General features: G+C 45.8%; 1 protein-coding gene across 1 annotated transcript in view; it reads left to right on the top strand.

Moving 5' to 3' along the window:
* Positions 1-21,470, top strand: part of CSMD2 (CUB and Sushi multiple domains 2) — a 543,202-nt gene that overhangs the window by 516,151 nt on the left and 5,581 nt on the right. Inside the window, 8 exon segments of the mRNA XM_077769466.1 lie at positions 5,569-5,742; positions 6,080-6,153; positions 9,231-9,342; positions 9,913-10,092; positions 16,173-16,238; positions 16,900-17,061; positions 18,561-18,673; positions 20,417-20,504. Of these exon segments, the coding sequence (XP_077625592.1) occupies positions 5,569-5,742; positions 6,080-6,153; positions 9,231-9,342; positions 9,913-10,092; positions 16,173-16,238; positions 16,900-17,061; positions 18,561-18,673; positions 20,417-20,504 (969 nt within the window).

The raw sequence follows: 21,470 nt of genomic DNA, 5'->3' as shown, positions 1-21,470 counted from the left end.
TTGATTTGGCACTGTGCCCTCAAAAGAATCCTACTCATTTTAAGGGATTATAGGTGCGTTTGATGTTACATGATGGATAAATGACAAGTTGTCTGTAAAGGAAATTTTATGCCTTTTCACATGAAAAAAAATGTATTTACATTTAAAATTTTAAAGAAAAAAAGAAGTCGAATATCTTTATTTCTTACCCACTGTGCTCCACAACATATTTAACATGGACGAGTGGCTGACCACTGAGGTGTGCAGTAACTCATGGAATTCTTATCACTGTGTCCCTACTTTGCATCTGGGCGTTCCGCAGTTCTTGGTGTTTTCTCTTCCTCCTCCAGACTGCATCTCTTCCTCTGTAGACCTGTTTCTGAAACCTAGTCATTCTCTTGCTGTATTACTGAAAACACATCCTCATAACACCATTTCTTCCTCTTATATAACTCCCTAAACATGGTCAAGGATTTTGTCCCCATACTATAGCAGATCAGGATCAACCCATTTTCAGCCTCACCCACTTTCTAGATGTTCCCCAGATCCACTCATCTCTTTCCATGCTACTTCCTCTGGCTGGACAGCTCCTCTGTCTTCAGTAAGGAGCTTCTCAACTCTACTCCAGGGTGCCGCCCCCACCCCCACCCCTGATCACACCATTTGAAATGTGCAACTTCCACTTCTCCTGAGTACCTAATGCACCTGTGTACTTTCAGTAAATGTTATTGATGTTCAAGCCATGTTGTTGAAAATTTGTACCTTTCATCTTTTATACCTTCCTGTGTTATCTGACTTAGATTCTAAGATCTCAGAAGGCAAGGCTCATGCCTACATATTTGGCTCCAGAAACAGCAGAAAATCAGAAGCTGAAAGATGTTTCATAAATGCTCTTTGAAAGTTAATGGAGAAGGAAGTCAATTTAATTCAAAGCAAAATAGGAATGAGAAAGAGGAGTCACACTGGGGCTTTAGCTTTGCTCTGATTATCCAAATGTGAACTTATCCGCTGAGAGGTCACAGCACATCAGCTCATCCACACAGACAACATTTTATATTTCACAGTGCTTTGTGCTGCCTCCTCAAGGGACATTTGCACACATGGTCACATCTGATTCTCACAACAGATATCCCAGGAGGTGGGCAGGAGAAGTCCCTTCTCAGGTGGCTGGTGGGGAAGATGAGGCTCAGAAAAGGGACCTGACATAGTGAGTTAGTGACAAATTTGAGTCTGAAAACAATCATTTCTCCAATTTTCTCTGAAACTCATACTCAAATTTATAGCTCATGTTATTACCACTAGAACTTTGAAGATAGGAAAAAAGAATAGACATAAAATTTAATTTTTCATTTTAGACTGCTTCAATAAATGGAACTTCAGAGCCACATATGATCGACATGAGGCCCTTTCTTTTGAGTGGAGCACATTAACTGAGTGTGAAGACTGATTCAGCTGCTCCCCATGGCAGCTGGTTTGTTCGGGGTTTGGCGATGAGTAGAAATGCCACACCAAGTGTTTACAGGAAAGAAGTGCAAGCTGAGTGTGCTTTCCGACCAACGCAACACAAGAGTGCGGGTGGTCCCCTGAGCCTGCTCACACCACACCACACACCACTGGTTGTTTATTATATTTGGGCTTGATAGCTGATTAAAAGTATATTGGTTCGGGGTGCCTGGGTTGCTCAGTTGGTTAAGCATCCAACTTCGGCTCAGGTCATGATCTCCCAGTTTGTGGGTTCAAGCCCCACATCAGGCTCTATGTTTCTAGCTTGGAGCCTTGAGCTTGCTTTGGATTCTGTGTGTGTCTCTCTCTCAGCCTCTCCCCTGCTTATGAGCTCTCTCCCTCAAAAATAAATATTATAAATAATTTTTAAATAAATAAAAGTATATTGGGTCTAAGAACAAAAATACTGGTAGAATCCCTCTATGCTTATTTTAAAAGGCATCAAAATCCCTATTGCAGGCAACCCCCTTTATTTTTTATAGTTTATTGTCAAGTTGGTTTCCATATAACACCCAGTGTTCATCCCAACAAGTGCCCTCCTCCATGCCCATAACCCCCCTTCCCCTCTCCCTCACCCCCCTCAGCCCTCAGTTTGTTCTCAGCATTCAAGAGTCTCTCATGGTTTGCCTGCCTCCCTCTCCCCAACTATTTTTCCCCTTCTTCTTCCACTTCGTCCTCCGTTAACTTCCTCCTAATCCACCTATATGTGCAAACATATGGTTTTTGTCCTTCTCTGCCTGACTTATTTCGCTCAGCATAACACCCTCGAGTTCCATCCATGTTACTACACATGGCCATATTTCATTCTTTCTCATTGCCATTTAGTATTCCATCATATAAATATACCACATCTTCTTGATCCACTCATCAGTTAATGGACACTTAGGTTCTTTCCATGTTTTGCCTATTGTGGAGAGTGCTGCTATGAACATTGGGGTCCATGTGCCCCTATGCATCAGCACTCCTGTATCCCTTGGGTAAATTCCTAGCAGTGCCACTGCTGGGTCATAGGGGAGTTCTACTGTTAGTTTCCTGAGGAACCTCCACACTGTTTTCCAGAGGGGTTGCACCAGCTTACATTCCCACCAGCAGTGTAGGAGGGTGCCCATTTCTCGACATCCTCACCAGCATCTAGAGTCTCCTGATTTGTTCATTTTAGCCACTCTGACCGGCGTGAGGTGGTATCTCAGTGTGGTTTTGATCTGTATTTCGTTGATGATGAGGGACGCTGAGCATCGTTTCATATGTCTGTTGGCCATCTGGATGTCCTCTTTGGAGAAGTGTCTGTTCATATCTTCTGCCCATTTCTTCACTGGGTTGTTTGTTTTTCGGGTGTGGAGTTTGGTGAGTTCCTTATAGATTCTGGATATTAGCCCTTTATCTGATATGTCATTTGCAACTATCTTTTCCCATTCCGTTGGTTGCCTATTAATTTTCTGGGTTGTTTCCTTGGCTGTGCAGAAGCTTTTAATCTTGATGAGGTCCCAATCATTTATTTTTGCTCTTGATTCCCTTGCTTTTGGGGATGTGTCAAGTAAGAAGTTGCTGCGGTGGAGGTCAAGGAGGTTGTTTCCTGCTTTCTCCTCTAGGGTTTTGATGGTTTCCTGTCTCACGTTCAGGTCCTTTATCCATTTTGAGTTTATTTTTGTGTATGGTGTGAGAAAATGATCTAGTTTCATTCTTCTGCATGTTGCTGTCCAGTTCTCCCAGCACCATCTGTTAAAGAGGCTGTCTTTTTTCCATTGGATGCTCTTCCCTGCTTTGTCAAAGATTAGTTGGCCATACATTTGTGGGTCCAATTCTGAGTTCTCTATTCTATTCCATTGGTCTATATGTCTATTTTTGTGCCAAAGCCATACTGTCTTGATGATGACAGCTTTGTAGTAGAGGTTAAAGTCTGGGATGGTGATGCCTCCCATTTTGGTTTTCTTCTTCAGTATTACTTTAGCTATTCGGGGTCTTTTGTGGTTCCATATGAATTTTAGGATAGTTTGTTCTAGTTTTGAGAAGAATACTGGTGAAATTTCGATTGGGATTGCATTGAATGTGTAGATTGTTTTGGGTAGTAATGACATTTTAACAATATTTATTCTTCTGACCCATGAGCATGGAATGTTTTTCTGTTTCTTTGTGTCTTCTGCAATTTCCTTCATAAGTTTTCTATAGTTTTCATCATACAGATCTCCTATATCTTTGATTAGGTTTATTCCTAGGTATTTTATGGTTTTTTGTGCAATTGTGAATGGGATCAAGTTTCTTGATTTCTCTTTCTGTTGCTTCATTGTTGCTGATAAAAGCGGGATGGGACCCAGAGATATGGGGGGAGGGGGGAACCCGGCAGGCAACCCCCTTTATTTATTTATTTTTTTACAAATAGTTTATTGTCAAATTAGTTTCCACATAACACTCAGTGCTCATCCCCACAAGTGCCCTCCTCCATGCCCATCCCCCCTCCCCCCACATCCATCAGTCCTCAGTTTTTGTCAGCATTCAAGAGTCTCTCATGGTTTGCCTCTCTCCCTTTCCCCCACCATTTCCGCCCTTCTTCTCCCCCTTGTTCCTCCGTCAAGTTCCTCCTAATCCTCCTATACGTGCAAACATATGATATTTGTCCTTCTCTGCCTGACTTATTTCGCTCAGCATAACACCCTCAAGGTCCATCCATGTTGCTACACATGGCCAGATTTCATTGTTTCTCATTGCCATGTAGTATTCCATGGTATAGATAAACCACATCTTCTTGATCCATTCATCTGTTGATGGACACTTAGGCTCTTTCCATGTTTTAGCTATTGTGGAGAGTGCTGCTATGAACATTGGGGTACATGTGCTCCTATGCATCAGCATTTCTGTATCCCTTGGGTAAATTCCTAGCAGTGCTATTGCTGGGTCATAGGGGAGTTCTATTGTTAGTTTCCTGAGGAACCTCCACACTGTTTTCCAGAGGGGCTGTACCAGTTTACATTCCCACCAACAGTGTAGGAGCAGGCAACCCCCTTTAAAACACAGGTCTGTTTCTGCAGCATCCTAAGGAAATAAGATTTTTAGTCAACTATGTATGCAAACTCTTAAGACAGTGAGCTGAAGGGACAGAAGAGGGACCTGCCTTTATTCTATGTGCTGTCACACGATTTGAATTTGGTAATCATTCTCTAAAGAATCTCTCTGGTGATCTCAATGAAAGGGGCACATTCATACACTATCCGCTGCAGTGTAAATGCACACTCTTTGGAAAGCCATTTGGCAGTACACTTCAAGACTTACAAACAGGCTTAAACCTTTAAACATACAAAGTCCACTCCTAGGGAATCCCCCTAATTAAACACTCCCAGGGAAAATATAGTCTTATAGCATCTAAGGTTATAATAATAGAAAATACCTAATACAGGGGCGCCTGGGTGGCTTAGTCGGTTAAGCGTCCAACTTTCGCTTAGGTCATGATCTCACGGTTCGTGGGTTCGAGCCCCGCGTCGAGCTCTGTGCTGATTGCCATCTCAGAGCCTGGAGCCTGTTTCGGATTCTGTGTCTCCTTCTCTCTCTGACCCTCGCCCGCTCACACTGTCTTTCTCTCTCTCTCTCTCTCTCCTAGAAATAAAAAAAAAAAGAAAAAGAAAATACCTAATACAAAGGCTATGATAAACTACAGTTATGTCACAACCCTTCATTGCAAAGTTATGTAGCCAGTTGTGATAACAGTGTCATTAATGTGGAGAGTGTTTACAGGCTAGTAAACAAACAAAGCAAGGTTTTCAACACTCAGACACTGGGTTCACAGCCACACACAAGGTTACACACAGGTGAACAAAGGCTAGAAGAGAATGAGCGTGAAAGTGGAAAAAAGTTTTGCGTAGTGAGTTGCAGTTTATTTTTTCTCAATACACTTTCTATAACATTACTTCATTACTTGGGCAGTTCTTAACAAGCCTTTTGAATATGGAAAGGAGAGGAAGCCCACAGCAGCAGGTGTGAGAGGGCTGCCCCCATGTGCAGGGTTCAGGTGCAACCAGGAGGAAAGCCAGCCTGGGGGGGGGCAAACTCGGTTCTAGAAAGCAACTCGGACCTGCCTTTCTCCCTTCGTCTTCCCAGCCGTGTTCTGCGGGGATCCTGGCGTCCCAGCCCGCGGGAGGAGAGAGGACCGAGGCTTCTCCTACAGGTCGTCCGTCTCCTTCTCGTGCCAGCCCCCTCTGGTGCTGGTGGGCTCCCCACGGAGGTTTTGCCAGTCCGACGGGACGTGGAGTGGCACCCAGCCCAGCTGCATAGGTAAGAAGTGGTCTGGGGCAGAGCGTCCCAGCTGATGGACGCTTCTCTCAAGCCCAGGACGATGCCCTTCCTTCCCTGTCCTCGGTGGTCTCATTTACAAAAGGGAACAACAAGCCCTCCGCTGAGCTTCTTAGCACAGGGAGTGATGCTGAAATAGCCAGAGTGAACTTGCTGCCGGCGATCACACAGCCCAGGGGTAAGACTCAGGTGGAGCTGTCAACAGGTGGGGAAGGCAGGATCTGGCTCCGTTTTCCCGCCTACCCCTACTTCTCAGAGTGAGCGGAGGCGACGAAAGCTTCAGGGCCCATGTGGTCTGTTTCTTTGTTTCGCAATCCAGACCCGACGCTGACCACATGTGCTGACCCCGGTGTGCCGCAGTTTGGGATACAGAACAATTCCCAGGGATACCAGGTAATGAGGTCAGCCAAGATCGGGCTTTCCTGCCTCCTGTCCCTTCCTATCAGCTTCAGAGGACTCGGGGATCTGCCTTGGGACAGCACCAGGGGGAAACAGGACCATGGACGCTGGAGTCAGGAAGTGTTCTGCCTCTTTGAACCGTGCCACACAGGAGCCCCATTCAGAAACAGACAGCACTTACGCCAATCCGAAAACCTGATGTGCAAGGGCAGACTCTCACATAGTGACACCAGCACATCCCAGCAGCCCTGTGTGGATGGGGCAGGTGGTTATGGAGAGACAGAAATGAGTGTGACAGACAGCCTTCTGTCCTCACGGCCCCTCACAGACACAGGGTGTAGACAGAGTAGCAGGAGCGAGCAAGGGCCACACGGGAGGCAGGCTCCATGGGCACCTTCCAGGAGGAGACGGGCTTCCTTACAGACACATCTCAGAATGAGCCTCCGGAGAAGGAAAGGATCTGGACAGCCTTGGATGGGACACACAGAATAGAGGACAGAAAGCAGGAAAGTGTGGGTGTGTTCGAGGCAGGACAATTAACAGGAGCCCAAGATGTGCGCAGAAGAAATGGCACATTGGGATCCAGCCAAAGAATGTGGCTCATTCACTCAATCTTTATTCACTTAACAAACATCTCCCAGCATAAACTTTCCAGGTGCTAGGAATACAGTGGGGAGAAGACAGGCCTGGCACCCACACTAGAATGCTCTCTGTTTGGTGACAATGAACAGGATAATTTTTGACAACAATAAGCACTACATACCCTATAAAATAAAGGGGTGTCACAGGGTGGGTGGCTATTTTAGGAAGTGTGGTGAGGGAAGAGCCCTCCTGAACTTGAACTGTGGCCTCCGTGATGAGGAGGGCCAGCCCTGGGCAGAGCGGGGCGGGCATTTCTGGCAGAGGGAGCGGCCAGTGCAGAGGGGCGTCAAGGCAGGGGAGTGCTTAGCAGGTTGGAGGACTGGAAAGTGGGTGAGCCAGCAAGTCCAGAGTGTTGTGAACAGAGGAGATGAGGCCAAAGAACTGGGTGAGGTTTGGAAATGGGGCGCTGTCTTATGAAGTTAAATATTCACACACGCTGTGACCCAAAAGCTGCATTCCTGGAACCTAAGCCCAAAGACACTCTTGCACATGTTACCAACCTATGAGAGAAATTGTTGTAAAGTCACACAATGACGTATTAACAGGGCAGATGAACACACTATAGCTCTACACAACGCAGCATGGGGGCCGCCTGGGTGGCTCGGTTGGTTAAGAGTCGCCTGACTCTTAATATCGGCTCAGGTCACAATCTCACTGTTCATGAGTTCAAGCCCTGCGTCAGGCTCTGCACTGACAGTGCGGAGCCTGCTTGGGATTCTCTCTCTTTCTCTCCCTGCCCTTCCCCTGCTCTCTCTCTCTCTGTCCCTCTCTCAAAATAAATTTTTTAAAAAATTATAAAAAGTAACATAGTATGGGATGACAAACATGGTATGATGCTATTTCTATAAAGATTAAAACTAGGAAAAACATATTGCTGAGAGATATATGTGCATATGTGTAATTGGGTTATTTTTTAACAAAGCAAGGAAATTAAAACCACAAAATTCAGGGCAGTGGTTACCACACGGCACGGGGGAGGCGGGGGGGGGGAGGTGCAGAGGAACAGGGCAGGGAAGGAGCATGCAGATGGTGACAACTGTGTCACTAGCATTCTAGCCTTTACATGGAGGGGTGTGCTCCACTTAAGATGTACAGTTCCTTATGACAGATCATTTCTGTGTGTGTTCCATATAGTTTTTTGCGTGCACCGAATGTCACATGATAATTTTTGAGAAGAGAGAGCCATGGGCCAGGTCACCTAGGGCCCTTGAAGCCACAGTGAGCATTTTGGATTTTATTCTAAATGTCACAAGAGACCATCTGAGGTGACTCTGATCCAGCATTGGCTCGCTGCGAAGAGAGTGAATAATGGGGGTTAAGGACGAAGGCACCAGACAAGTAGGACACTATTGCAGTGGCTCAGGAGGAAGGAGATAGTGACAGTGACATAGGGAGAAGTGAATGGGTCAGGATGAGCTTTGTAGGCAGAACCAGAGGACTTGATGGATTGGAGGGACGGGCTGGAGCAAAGCGGGGAATCAAGGCTGACTCGAGGGTTTTGATTTGCACAACCGGACGGTCAGAAGTGCCGTTGCCAAATGAGATGATGAAATTCAAGACATAGCAGTCAGGCCTGGAGGAAGGGAGTGGAAGTCAAGAGTTTCACTTTGTGATTGAGTTTGCTCCTGTACGTAATAGGAACACGGGAGTGTTTTGAGCTGGGAAATAGTGAAATCTGAGTTGTAGCCTGGGAAGCTGATCTGGTCACCCCGTGCCACGTGGATGGCAGAGGGAGAGACAGAGCCAGCTGGTGGACAGTGAGGGCTGGTGGAGGGTGAGGGTGGGGAAACGACTGAGCAGATGTGGAGATGGCGGGACGGTGCCAGTTCGGCCCGACAGATACTTAAAAAGCAAGTGCCAGATGCAGCTATCTGGAGAGAAGACCAGTCTCCCTTCCTTAAGGAATAAATCGATTCATAGAAAAAAGAGACACACACAAGCAATGATTCCGTTTGGTGCAGTGCTTCAAACGTATAAAATGCTTTCAGATCGACCACTGCATTTGAGTGTCACCGCACTGTGCTGTAGGTGTGGCAGGGCTGGTCACCCCACGCCCTCCACCAGAAGACTAAGGCATCGAGTCCCCTGCGGCCTGTCACTCAGTGAGCGGACATAGAAGCCAGAACTCCAATCAGGGTCCTCTGATTCTGAGTCAGGCACTCTGTCTGCCACAGCAGAGAGTGATCCGTCCAGTAAGAGCATCGATCTGGCTCCGGGGGTTGGGTGAGGGCTCGTGGAAAAGGCGGAATGGAAGCTGCCTCAAAGGGTAAATGATATTTAACCAGGCAGAGAAGGGGACGTAGGACGGTGCAGGTGGAGACAAGTGTGTGGGCAGGAGCTGGGTCCGTGCGAAAGTAAGTAGGCAAGCGACAGGGTATGAAGCCTCGCTGGGTAGAAAGTGATCAAGGAACTTTCCCGCCTCCCCGCAGGTCGGAAGCACCGTGCTCTTCCGCTGTCAAAACGGTTACCTGCTTCAGGGCTCCACCACCAGGACCTGCCTCCCCAACCTGACCTGGAGCGGAACGCCGCCCGACTGCGTCCGTGAGTGCAGACCTCACCTGCATCCCACGGCAGTCCCTGCTGGCAGCCAGCTGTCCCCCCCCCCCAGCCCGCCCCCAGCCGGGCGTCGAGAGGACATGCCCCAGTGTCCTGAATGACGGGGAGCTCATGACTCCCCACTGGGACCACTGTCGCGCTCTTCGTAGTCTTTATCCCGTGGGGCCTCACAGAAGACAGTTCTACAGAAAAGCCTTTCTGATATTTGAAGGCAATTCCCGTGCCTTCGCCAAAAAGACTTTCCAGTGGCAGCAGAAACTAACAGCTACAAGGTCAGCCCTCAGGATAAAAGTCTGCAGGCTTTTGACCATAATTACTCCTCTCCCCCCGGGAAGAGTGCTGCAGTACCCCCAGACTGACTAAGCCGGTATCCACATCGACTCCATCCTAGCCGTTTGTATAGACATCAAGACTGGGGATGGGGGAAGGGTGCTGGACATGAGAGGGGCCTAGAAAGGAAAGGAAGGGGATGTTCCATCTAGGAAGGGGGATAGTCAGAAGGCCTCCTGAGGACCCCAGTCCCCTCGGTCCAACACCGTCTTTCCTCTCGTCCAGCCCACCACTGCAAGCAGCCAGAGACGCCAACCCATGCCAATGTCGGGGCTTTGGACTTGCCCTCCATGGGCTACACGCTCATCTATTCCTGCCAGGAGGGCTTCTCCCTCAAGGGTGGCTCCGAGCACCGCACCTGCAAAGCAGATGGCAGCTGGACAGGCAAACCGCCCATCTGCCTGGGTGAGTGTACCTGCTCGGTGAGCCTCTCCAGCCAGGGGGTGGGGGTGGGGAGGACAAAGGTGACAGCTGAGGTTGAGTGAAAGATGGCAAAAGAGAAGGAAGAGGGGCCCTGAGTGGCCCAGTTGGTTAAGCCTCCAGCTCTTGATTTCAGCTCAGGTCATGATCTCACTGCTCATGAGTTCAAGCCCCACATCAGGCTCTGCTTGGACAGCATGGAGCCTGCTTGGGATTCTCTCCCTTTCTCTCTCTGCCCCTCCCCACTCCCGTTCTCTCTCTCTCTCTCTTCCTCTCTCTCTCTCTCTCTCACTCTCTCTGTCTGCCTCTCAAAATAAATAAAAAAATTTTTAAAAAGGAAGAAAGAGATATGATTTCCAGGACCTGGATCCTGCTTCTGATTTTCTGAGGTACTGAGCTTCGGAGATGAAACCAGAGCAGTCAGCCCTCTAGAGAAGCACATGGTGAAGCCACCCCAAGTTTTACTTTGCTACCTTCTCCCGGGATTATACGTCATCAGACAGAAAACGTTTTCTTCCACCAAACCAGAACGACTCATTGCACATACTATAACCTTGATAAAACAGCACCCACCCGCAGATCCCTCGGGATTACCAAAATGCCCCAAAGCTTCCTCCCCCTTGTCTTCATTCATTCATTCTGTTTATTGAGCATCATCACTATGCATGTCCGTGCTGGGGATAGGGGATTGGAAAGTGACAGACACAGACCCTGCCCTAAAATAGCTCACGTTCAGCTGCAGAAAACAGACTTTATCAAATACAACCATACCTTCAGGAACATAGCAATGCACTGAATGCTGTGGGGATGAGGAGGAAGGGGACCAATTCAGCCTATCTAGGGGAGGAGAGAAATCAGGGAAGGCTTCCTGAAGAAGGTGATCTGAGTCCAGCCTTAACAGAAGGGTCAAGCAAGGATAAAGGATCAGTTTGGTGCTGGAATGGCCTTAAACTCTCTCTTACAGATGCTGATCTCACCATATTTCAGGTACTAAGTAAAGTCTAAGCACTTTGTGTGCACTAACTCATTTAATCCTTACAAGCATCCTATGAGGCAGGAGCTATTTCATATTTAATACATGAGGAAACTGAGACACAGCGAGGTTAAGCAACATGCCCAGGGTCACCAGCTGGAAAAGGAAAAGTGCTGAGATTCAGACCCTGAAGATCTAAGTACTTTGCAGTTCTGTCGTTAGAGAGAAAGCATCAGGGCTACAGCCTTTATCAGGGCCAGAATGTAATATTATTCTTGTATTTTCACTGTATGAATTGTACATTTATTTTACTTATGAAAAGTAATATTTGTTTTCCATATATGGTAGTGAACTCTTCTAGAGTACATTTAAGTTTTTATTGTGATAATATATGCATAATATAAAATTTACCATATGAACCATTTTTAAGTGCACAGCTCAGTGGCATTAAATACATTTACCACACCGTGCAGCCGTCACCACCATCCATCTCCAGAACTCTCTCATCTTCCCAAACAGAATTCTGTCCCCATTATCATTTGTCTCAAGATACTTTCTTTATTTTCCTATTGATTTCTTCATCAATCCATTGGTTGCTCAGGAGCATGGTATATAATCTCCACATATTTGTGAGTTTTCCAGTTTTTTTTCTTATAACTCATTTCTAGTTTTATATCATTGTGGTCAGAAAAGATGCTTGATGTGATCTCTATCTTCTTAAATTTATTAAGAATTATTTTGTAGCCTAACATATGATCTGTCCCAGAGAATGTTCCCTGTGTACTTGAGAAGAATGTGTATTTGACTGCTGGTGGATGGAATGTTCTATAAATGTCCATTAGGTCCATCTGATCTCGTGTGTGGTTTAGGTCCAGTGTTTTCTTGCTGATTTACTGTCTGGATGATCTATCTGTTGTTGAAAGTGAGGTATTGAACTCCTCTACTGTTACTGTATTGCTGTCTATTTCTCCCCACAGATTTGTTAATATTTGCTTTATATATTTAGATGTCTTGATGTTGGGTGCATAAATATTTATAACTGCTATATCCTTGTGATGAATTAACCCTTATCATTATCTAATGAACTTCTTTGTCTCTTGCTACAGTTTTTGGCTTAATGTCTATTTTGTCTAATATAAATATAGCTTCCACCGCTCTCTGTTGGTTTCCTTCTGCATGGATTATCTTTTTCCTTCACTTCACTTCAGCTACGTGTCCTTTTTTTTTTTAATTTTTTTTAATGTTTTATTTATTTCTAGGAGAGAGAGAGACAGCGTGAGCAGGGGAGGGTCAGAGAGAGAGGGAGTCACAGACTGAAACAAGCTCCAGGCTCTGAGCTGGCAGTCAGCACAGAGCCCGACGCGGGGCTCGAACCCACGAACCGTGAGACCATGACCCAGGCGAAAGTCGGACGCTTAACCGACTAAGCCACCCAGGCGCCCCTCAGCTACGTGTCCTTAAAAGTCAGTCCCTTGTAGGCAGCATATAGTTGGGTCTAGAATTTTTGTTTGGTTTTTGTTTTGTTTTGTTTTGTTTTGTCCACTCAGCCACTCTCTGTCTTTGGATTGGAGAATTTAGTCCATTTACATTTAAAGTAATTTTGAGGGGCCCCTGGATGGCTCAGTTGATTGAGCATCCAGTTTCAGCTCGAGTAATAATCTCACGGTTCATAAGTTTGGACCCCATGTGGGGCTCTGTGCTGACAGCTCAGCCTGGAGCTTCGGATTCTGTCTCCCTCTCTCACTGCCCCTCATTGCTTGCATTCTCTCTCTCTCTCTCTCTCTCTCTCAAAAATAAATAAACATTAAAAAAATTATAGGGGCACCTGGGTGGCTCAGTTGGTTAAGCCTCTGACTTCAGTTCAGGTCATGATCTCACAGTTCATGAGTTCAAGCCCCAAGTCGGGCTCTGTGCTGACAGCTCAGACCTGGAGGCTGCTTTGGATTCTGTGTCTCCCTCTCTCTCTGCCTCTGCCCCCACTCACACTCTGTCTCTGTCTCTTGCTCTCAAAAAAAAATTAAAAAATTTTTAATTATAAAAAATTAATTTTTTATAAGTATGAACTTCCTATTGCCATTTTCTTAATATTTTTCTGGCTGCTTTGTAGTTCCTTTCTTCTTTCCTCACTCTCTTCCTTTGGAATTTTATGAGTTTCGGTAGTGGTATGCTTTGATTCGTTTCTCTTTAGCTTTTGTGTATCAACTATAGGTTTTTTTGTGTGTTTCCTGTGAGGCTTACATAAAACATCTTATAATTATAGCAGTCTTTTTAAAGCAAATAACAACTTAACTTTGAGTGTATACAAAAGCTCTACATTCGTATACTCCCTTCCTACACTTTATGTTTTTGATATCACAATTGACAGTTTTTATATCATGTATTCATTAACAAATTATTGCACCTATAGGTATTTTTAACACTTTTGTCTTTTAACGTTTACACTAGTGTTATGACTGATTTGCCCACCACAATTACAATATTAGAGTATTCTGGATGTAACTATCTTTCTCAGGGAGTTTTCTACATTTATATGTTTTTATGTTTAGATCTTTTCTTCTACTTGAACTCTTACTGTTGAACCATGTATAGCCGTACATTGAGTGTGTCCATGGGAGGGGGAACTCAGGAGCCTCCTATGTCACCATCTTGGTCTGGAGTCTCTTCAAGAGTTCTTTATATATCTAGAATTTAAGACCCTTATCAGACATAAGATTTGCACATTTTTTCTCCCACTTTATGGGTTGTCTTTCACTCTCTTTATTTTTAAATTTACAGTACTTTCTCCTTTATTTCACTCCTCACCTAAAATGAAATTAGACTATCAATTTTAAGCTCCACTTTAGTCCTGTGTTACATTGTTGTTTTTCTTTTTTCAAATATGGGAGGTATTTTTATAGCCTTATTGAGATATAAGCGTTATATTAAACTGCACACATGTAATGAATACAATGTGATGAGTTTGGATTTCTTTGCCTTCTTTTGATATCCTTTTGAACACAAAAGTTTATAATTTTAGTGAACTCCAATTTATATTTTCTTTGCTTGTTTATGTTTTCATATCATATCAAGAAACCATTGCCCAATCCAAAATCATGAAATCTTATGCTTATTTTTTCTTCTAAGTGGTTTATAGTTTAGCTCTTAGGTTTATTTGGGGGCGGGGGGGTGCAGCTGGTTGTTTGGGATCCAAATTCATTCTTTTGCATGTGGATATCCAGTTATCCCAGCACCATCTATTGGACAAACTATTCTTCACTATTCTTCATTGAATTGTCTTGGCACCCTTATCAAAGATCATTTGACCATAAATATGTGAGCTTATATCCATTTTATCCATTGATCTGTATAACTGCCTCTATGACATCACACTACAGGTCTGATTACAATAGGTTTATAATGAATTTTGAAGTTGGGAAGTGTACATCTTCCTTTTTGTACTTCTTTTTCAGGATTGTTTTGGCTCTTCTGAGCCCCTTTTATTTCTATATGAATTTGAGGATTAGATTTTGAAATTCTGCAAGAGATTTTGGCAGGGATTGTGATAAATCTGTGGGTCAGTTTGGGGAGTGTTGCCATCTGAACTATATTAAGTCTTCCAATCCATGAACTTGGGATGTCTTCCTCTTCATTTAAATCTTTAATTCCTTCTAACGATGGTTTTCAATTTCAGCATAAGTCTTGCACTTCCTTGTTTACATTTATTCTTAAGTATTTTATTGTTTTTGATGCTACGATGTACTTATATATAAAAATACAAAATGCTTTAGATGCAGTTAAATTTTACCTCAATCCCTTACTGTGTGATGTTGGTCAAGCCCCTTCACCTCTCTGCCTCTTAGTGAGTTTCTCTTCTATAAAATGGAGACAGTAAACTCTACCTCACAGGGATTTTTTTATTAATTTTTTTACATGTTTATTTATTTATTTTGAGAGAGAATATGAGCAGAGTAGGGACAGAGAGAAATGAAGAGGGAGAATCCCAAACACTGTCAGCGCAGAGCCCAACACAGGGCTCAATCTCAACAACTGTGCGATTATGATCTGAGCCAAAATCAAGCATTGGACACTTAACTGACTGAGCCCCCAGGCACCCCTCTACCTCACAATTTTGAGAGCAGGAGTAAATGACATAACATGAAAAACATCGCCTAGCGCAGCTCCCGGCCCACAAAATGCTTATCATCCCCCTCATCTTATAAAACCTAACATGATAAAGGCATTTTATTCATAAATGTGCTTTCACTGAGCTATTGTGGAAAATTTCTCCACAGCATTCTGTATACCCAAACATAAGCAGACCTCCAGAGTCAGAAGATTATGGTAAAACCCTGGCCTCCTAAAGGAGACAGTAGGGAGAGTCTGCCCTTTCTTGGTGACAAGACAGATATTTCTTTTGTTTCTGTGTCAAAGAAGGGAAGACATTAACATTAGCTGACTGTGACCTCATTTATTCAGCATAGACCTGTAAAGTATGTTTCAATATTTGCCCATGTTTCCAGTGACGAGAGACTCTTGAGTGGTAAAGTAACTAGTCAAGGTCACACATCATTAAGTAGCACTGCTGGGACCTGAACCTAGACTATCTGGCTCAGGCCCTTGACTGAAATTTAGCATTTCCTTTAATTTGGAATGTAGACAGAAACCCATAATAGTGTTTACAACACCTGTAACTTTGTCACCGGTAAAAATTGCAGAGCTTTTCATATTATATTACAATTATTACTGATACCATGAAATATTGCATATGTTCCTGACTACTTCAGGATTATGGTAGTGACTGGTCCTGCTGCTAGATCCTGTCATTTAATGCAATAACAAAGAGTCACAGATCTACCTGCATCCTAATTCTTTGTTTAATATTTCGATGACTATAATTTATGAAATATATTTCCTTTTAACTTTGTTTTATTATTCTGAGAGGGGTCCATAGCATCACCAGACCATCAAAGTATCCACTCCCAGTCTAAAGAGGATGAGTCCAAAGCAAAATCTCAAAGAACCCACTGACCTAATGTCAGAGAGGTGGCCATTATTTTTCCAATAAAGTGTAGACCAGCAGCTGAACCTGTTTTCCTCCACTCTCTTTCCCCAGCAGAGGTGCGGCCTAGTGGGAGACCCATCAACACTGCCCGAGAGCCACCACTCACCCAGGCCTCCGGTAGGTATGGTTCAGATCTTTGGCTCAAGAAACTGGCTTCCTTCACCTAGTTAGCCAGAAACATGCACATGCCTTTCCAAATACTCAATGAAACAGTATGAAAACTGTCTATAGAGCCAAACAGAAACCTCATCCAGAAGAGAGAGCCCAAGCCTTCCAGAAATACATCCAGAGCTTTGAGCTTGGGAACCACTGATTACCACAAGCCCAGCCCCCACTCCCCACCCAGCACAGCACTGGCCAGTGTGTGATCATACAGACACAAAGACCCAAGTCCTGCCCAGGGAGCTTCCTGGAAACGGTTACATTTTTAATACAGGTATTGTATCTTTAAAAGTGTGATGTCCAGAACTGGGCACATAACTGCAGGTGTGGCCCGACTAATGCAAAACTATTATAGACTATCTTATCCTTTTTCGAACTTCATGGTTTTATGCACCACATTAGTGTATCATACAAGAAGGAAACTAGATTTGGCATCATATTCAGCTCTAGTTCCATTTTGGTTCATCAGAGGGTCAGAGCATCCCACCATCCTTCCCCGTGTTAGGTGTTGAGGGAAAACAATCTCAGTGAGTGAACTGGGATGAGCCATCAGGTGGCCACAATCCTACCAATGCACATACAAGTCCCTCTCATATCTGCTCCTCAATTCCTCCAGTTCCTGGGGATGTTTTTGCCAAGAATTCCCTATGGAAAGGGGCCTATGAGTACCAGGGGAAGAAGCAGCCGGCCATGCTCAGAGTGACTGGCTTCCAGGTTGTCAACAGCAAGGTCAATGCCACCATGATCGACCACAGTGGTGTGGAGGTGCACTTGGCTGGTAAGGAGCAGGCCACCCCCTTGAAAGCCTGGGTGTGGCAGGGGTGGGCAGGTCCACGTCCTCTGCAAGGATGAGTCTACTGTCATCTCATCCTCATGTCCTGTGGGGACTTATCTGATGGGGGGGGGGGGAGATAATGCGCCTGTTCATCTTTGTTTGCATGATAAAACCACCAGGGACTAAAATGAAGTGGTTACATAACAAACATTAATAACTTGAACATAAAAGCATTCCTAACTAAAGAGGAAAGAGACTAATATCCCTAAAATTGAACCAGAAAATAGGGACAGAGAACTCCCAGAAGCCATAATAAGCAAAAGAAAATACACTTTTCAGCAGTAATCAAAAAACTGAAATCAAACACAAAATGTCATTTTTTACTTATCCCACTAAGATTTTTTTTAAGTGATAGATAAACTTTAGTGCTGGTCAAGGTCAAGTGAAGACACTGATGCAGTGGTGGCCAAAGCATGAAACAGTGCAATTCTAGAAAACAGTTTGCCAATTTGTGTCAAGATCTTTGAAAATTAGTGAACCCATTAATTATATTTCTAAGAATTTTTATCATAAAAAATAGGTATGGAAGGAGTCAAACATTTATGAATAAAGCACACTCACATAACAGGGCGATTTGTATTACATCAAAACTGGAAAGGGAAAATTGTCCAGAAATAATGAAATGGATATATGAATTATAAGATATCTGATAGACCAAATAGTTTGCCAGTTTGGGGGGAAAATGGACCCATCATAGTGCATGTAAAATGTGACTCCAGTTTTTAAAGGAAAAATTATATTCACAAGAAAGAAAATTGGAAGTAATTACACCAAAATGTGAACAGTGACAATTTCTTAGTGATATCAGGAATGAGTTTTATTTTCTTCCTGCATCTCTGCATTTTCCAAAATTTCCCCAATTTTCAATCTTTCTATAATCAAAAAACTCTCAGAAAACAAATGTAAAGATAAAGGCATGTGTGAGCGAATGAAAGCACACACAGTAATATACAACCCACATACAATCATATCTGCCCATTCATGCGTGCACACACCAACACAGCTGAGCAGTTGGGTTCACTCATTTGCTCCAAGACATAGTCGAAAAGACGCGCACATAATCCTGTGCACGTGCCTCCTGCACGTGCCTCCCACACTCACCAAATTGTAACACATACTCATGTGTTAACTGACACATTAACATATGCAAAGTCATACTCACTTTATTCTGATGTGTGTGTGCATGTGTTCAAAGGGTCACAGTCACAAGCCAATGATTTAGTTCTATAACACACATACATATATTCTTGCACATCCTCACATCCAGCCCACGCAAACTCACGGGCAAGAGTATACTTACCTACTTATGGTTATGCATGGAATGTTTATATCAACATCTGCATGTGAAATCCCACTGGGACACTCACACCCACATGCCCACAAATGTGGGCTTGGGGATTTTTCCAGCTCTTTAGTCTACTGTCCAAACTTTCTTTTCCCAGGAATTTACAAGAAAGAAGATTTCCATCTCCTGCTCCAGGTTTACCAGATCACAGGACCCGTGGAGATCTTTGCGAATAAGTTCAAAGATGACCACTGGGCTTTAGATGGGCATGTAAGTTCAGCAAAATCTCAGTCGTTGACCTTCCTGACCCATCCCTGATTCCCAGATCACTGGCAGGGAACGGGGAAGAAGAGAAACTCGTAGGATCAACCTGGAAACTCGGGGGGTTTTCTTTGAGGCCAGGACTGGGGGCAAGGGAGCCCTTGCCTGCTCGTGAAGTGGGTAAAGGAAGAGATAAAGGGGCCAGGAGGCTGAGTGTCCAGAGGGCCAGCACATCTGAGTGATGTGGAGTGGGTTCTGATGTTAGAGCACAAAGCAAGGAACTAGAGGTCAGCGGTGTAGGAGTGAATTCAAGCAAGCTGGAGGTAATGACACGGTGCTGCGATGTGGGAAAAGATGGTGGGTCCCTGGTGACTACCTCAAATATCCCCTCACATTTGAGGATGTGGGTTACAGATGATGCAGCACAGCTAGAGAGACCAAGACAGGGAAGGAGATATGGCTTTCTTGCCTTGCCTTGTAGGGAAGACTTACCACATTCTAGGGCATTCTTCAGGCAGGTCCTCAGTGATGCTCCTCTTCCAATTTCACAGGAGGGGAGTTGAGCATCATGTCACATATCATGCCCTCGGCTTCCCTGTCTTGGATCTTTGCTGCTGGAAATGGAAGGCTGGGCAGGAGGGAGAGGTCACCGAGGCCTGAGTAGCAGAGAGCTGAGGAGTCAGGGTGCATCCTCAGGGACAAGACAGCAGGTGGCCGACCGTGGCTTTCGTGACTTTGCTTTACAAATACATAAGGCTGGCTCAGTCAGTAGAGCATGAGACTCTTGATCTCAGGGTTGTGAAGTCAAGCCCCACTCTGGGCACAGAACTTACTTAAACATGTAAGGAGAAACAAGTGGCTTCCCCCAAGGGCTGGCACATCTGGTTAGTTCCTTGGTATTCTTGAGAGTATCCTATGGACTCCCCACCCTTGAAAACTCCCTTGGGTAGCCAAGACCCGGCTGCTTCAATAGCAGTCGTCCAGAAGCTATGTGAGAACAACAGACTCCACCATGCTGGGAGGGTCGCCAAGGGTGAGAGAACAAGGGGTCAAAGTTAGGAGATGGGGCTCGGAGTGCAGGCCAGGGGCTAGAAGCGGCGGAGCTGTGGAAGGCCAAGCTGCCGGAGCTGCTTAGGACAACAGCCAACCAGCAGGCCTACTTCTGTGGCCACCGTGTATGGTCTGGGGGCACAGGTGGGGCAGTCCGCCTAGAGCTCAGTGCATGGAGGACCCCACCCTGGGGATGGAGCAGGCGCTGGAAGGCACGCAGTAGCCAAGCACCCCCAAAGCATACCCGTGACTGAGCAGCGCTCAGGTTTTGTGTCTGCACAGTGGCAGAAGGAGCCAAGAAGATGTCCACATCCCCCGTTGAATTAGTAGCTGTTCAAACAGTGGTGAACCTTCCAAAGTATGTTAAATCTGCTGGGCACGTTTTAGTCACAGCTCAGGGTCCCATGGGCTTTTGACAGTCCGTTTTCACAACAGCGGTAACAGTGTTCTAAGCGCCTCTGCATGAACTCACGCCGTCCTCACGGCCACCCTACACACCGGTACTGTTGTCACTCCCGCCTCACAAATGAGAGGCCCACACCGATGAAGCCATTCGACCAGGAGACAATCAAGCGCCTCCCGCCTCCTACAGTCATGTCTCAGGGCGACAGTGGAGTGTGTGACCGCCCTGTGAGGGTGTCGGGCTCTGCCCAGCATGCCCCCATCTCACCTCACCACCTCTGCCCTCACCTCACCTCACAGGTCTCCTCAGAGTCCCCCGGAGGCACCTTCATCTACCAAGGCTCCGTCAAGGGCCAAGGCTTTGGGCAGTTCGGCTTTCAAAGACTTGGTAACTAGCATTTGTCCCCTGGAAGGGGGCGCTGGTGGGGCGGGGGAGACACTGAGTACTGGGGCAAGGGATTGGAGTTCAAAAGCCAGATCCAGGGGTCCTTAACCATTCGGGGGTCACGGCCACCTTTGAGATTTTAATTAAGCTTATGGAATATGTCCCCAGAAACAACCACATATATGTAATATGCTCAGTCTTTGCCAAGACCAGCCTAGAGTTCAGACCCCCCCAGCTTAAGGGACATTGAGTCTCAGATACAGCCGCCAGCAACACCAGCCGGTCAGCCCTGGGCATCGCCCAGACACCCCTAAACAAGCAGACATGGGGTTCTCAGGGGTGCCTTTACTCACCTTGCCTGAGCAGTCCCGGAAGGTGGTTCTCCCCTGGCACCTCTACCCCGCCTGCTACACATCATTGGCATCCAGTGTCCTCACTTCCTCACTGGCCTTGACCCAGAGCCCCAGTCAGAGCCTCAGACTCTAGTCGGAGGAGGTCACCTGGCTTCTCAGAAGTGGCGGGTGGGGAGGCAGGAGGCAGTCATGGGAGCTCAAGAGCCAGCTCCACGCACCCGGGTACTGACACCCACCATTCCCGGGGGCGCTGCCTGCATTTTCTCACAGCTCTGACCTTCCGTGTCTTAAGCAGAAATCTGCTTCCCTGTGGCTCCCCCTCCACACTGCTCCTGCCCCAGAGGTGTTCTTAGACTCCCCCCACCTTGTGAGCAGCGTGGAGTAAGACCTCTCTCTCCTCCATAGGGCAGCCCCTCAAGTGCTTGAAGACAGTCCCCTGGCCCCTCAGCCCCACACGCCAGAGTCCGCCTTCACCGCCGACGCCCTGTCTCCTGAGGCAGATCTGTCCCCTCTTGGAGCCACTTAGCGGGGGCAGTGTGGCCTCTCTGTAGTCTCCAGAGCCCTCCCAGCCTTGTGCCAGGAGGGCCAGAGCAAAGGAGGAGAGACAGTCCCCAAG

This window comes from Crocuta crocuta, unplaced genomic scaffold (genome assembly GCF_008692635.1).
Source record: "Crocuta crocuta isolate KB4526 unplaced genomic scaffold, BGI_CrCroc_1.0 scaffold351, whole genome shotgun sequence".
Lineage (NCBI taxonomy): Eukaryota > Metazoa > Chordata > Mammalia > Carnivora > Hyaenidae > Crocuta > Crocuta crocuta.
Note: the sequence above shows the minus strand (reverse complement) of the source record. Positions and strands in the feature narration are given on the sequence as shown.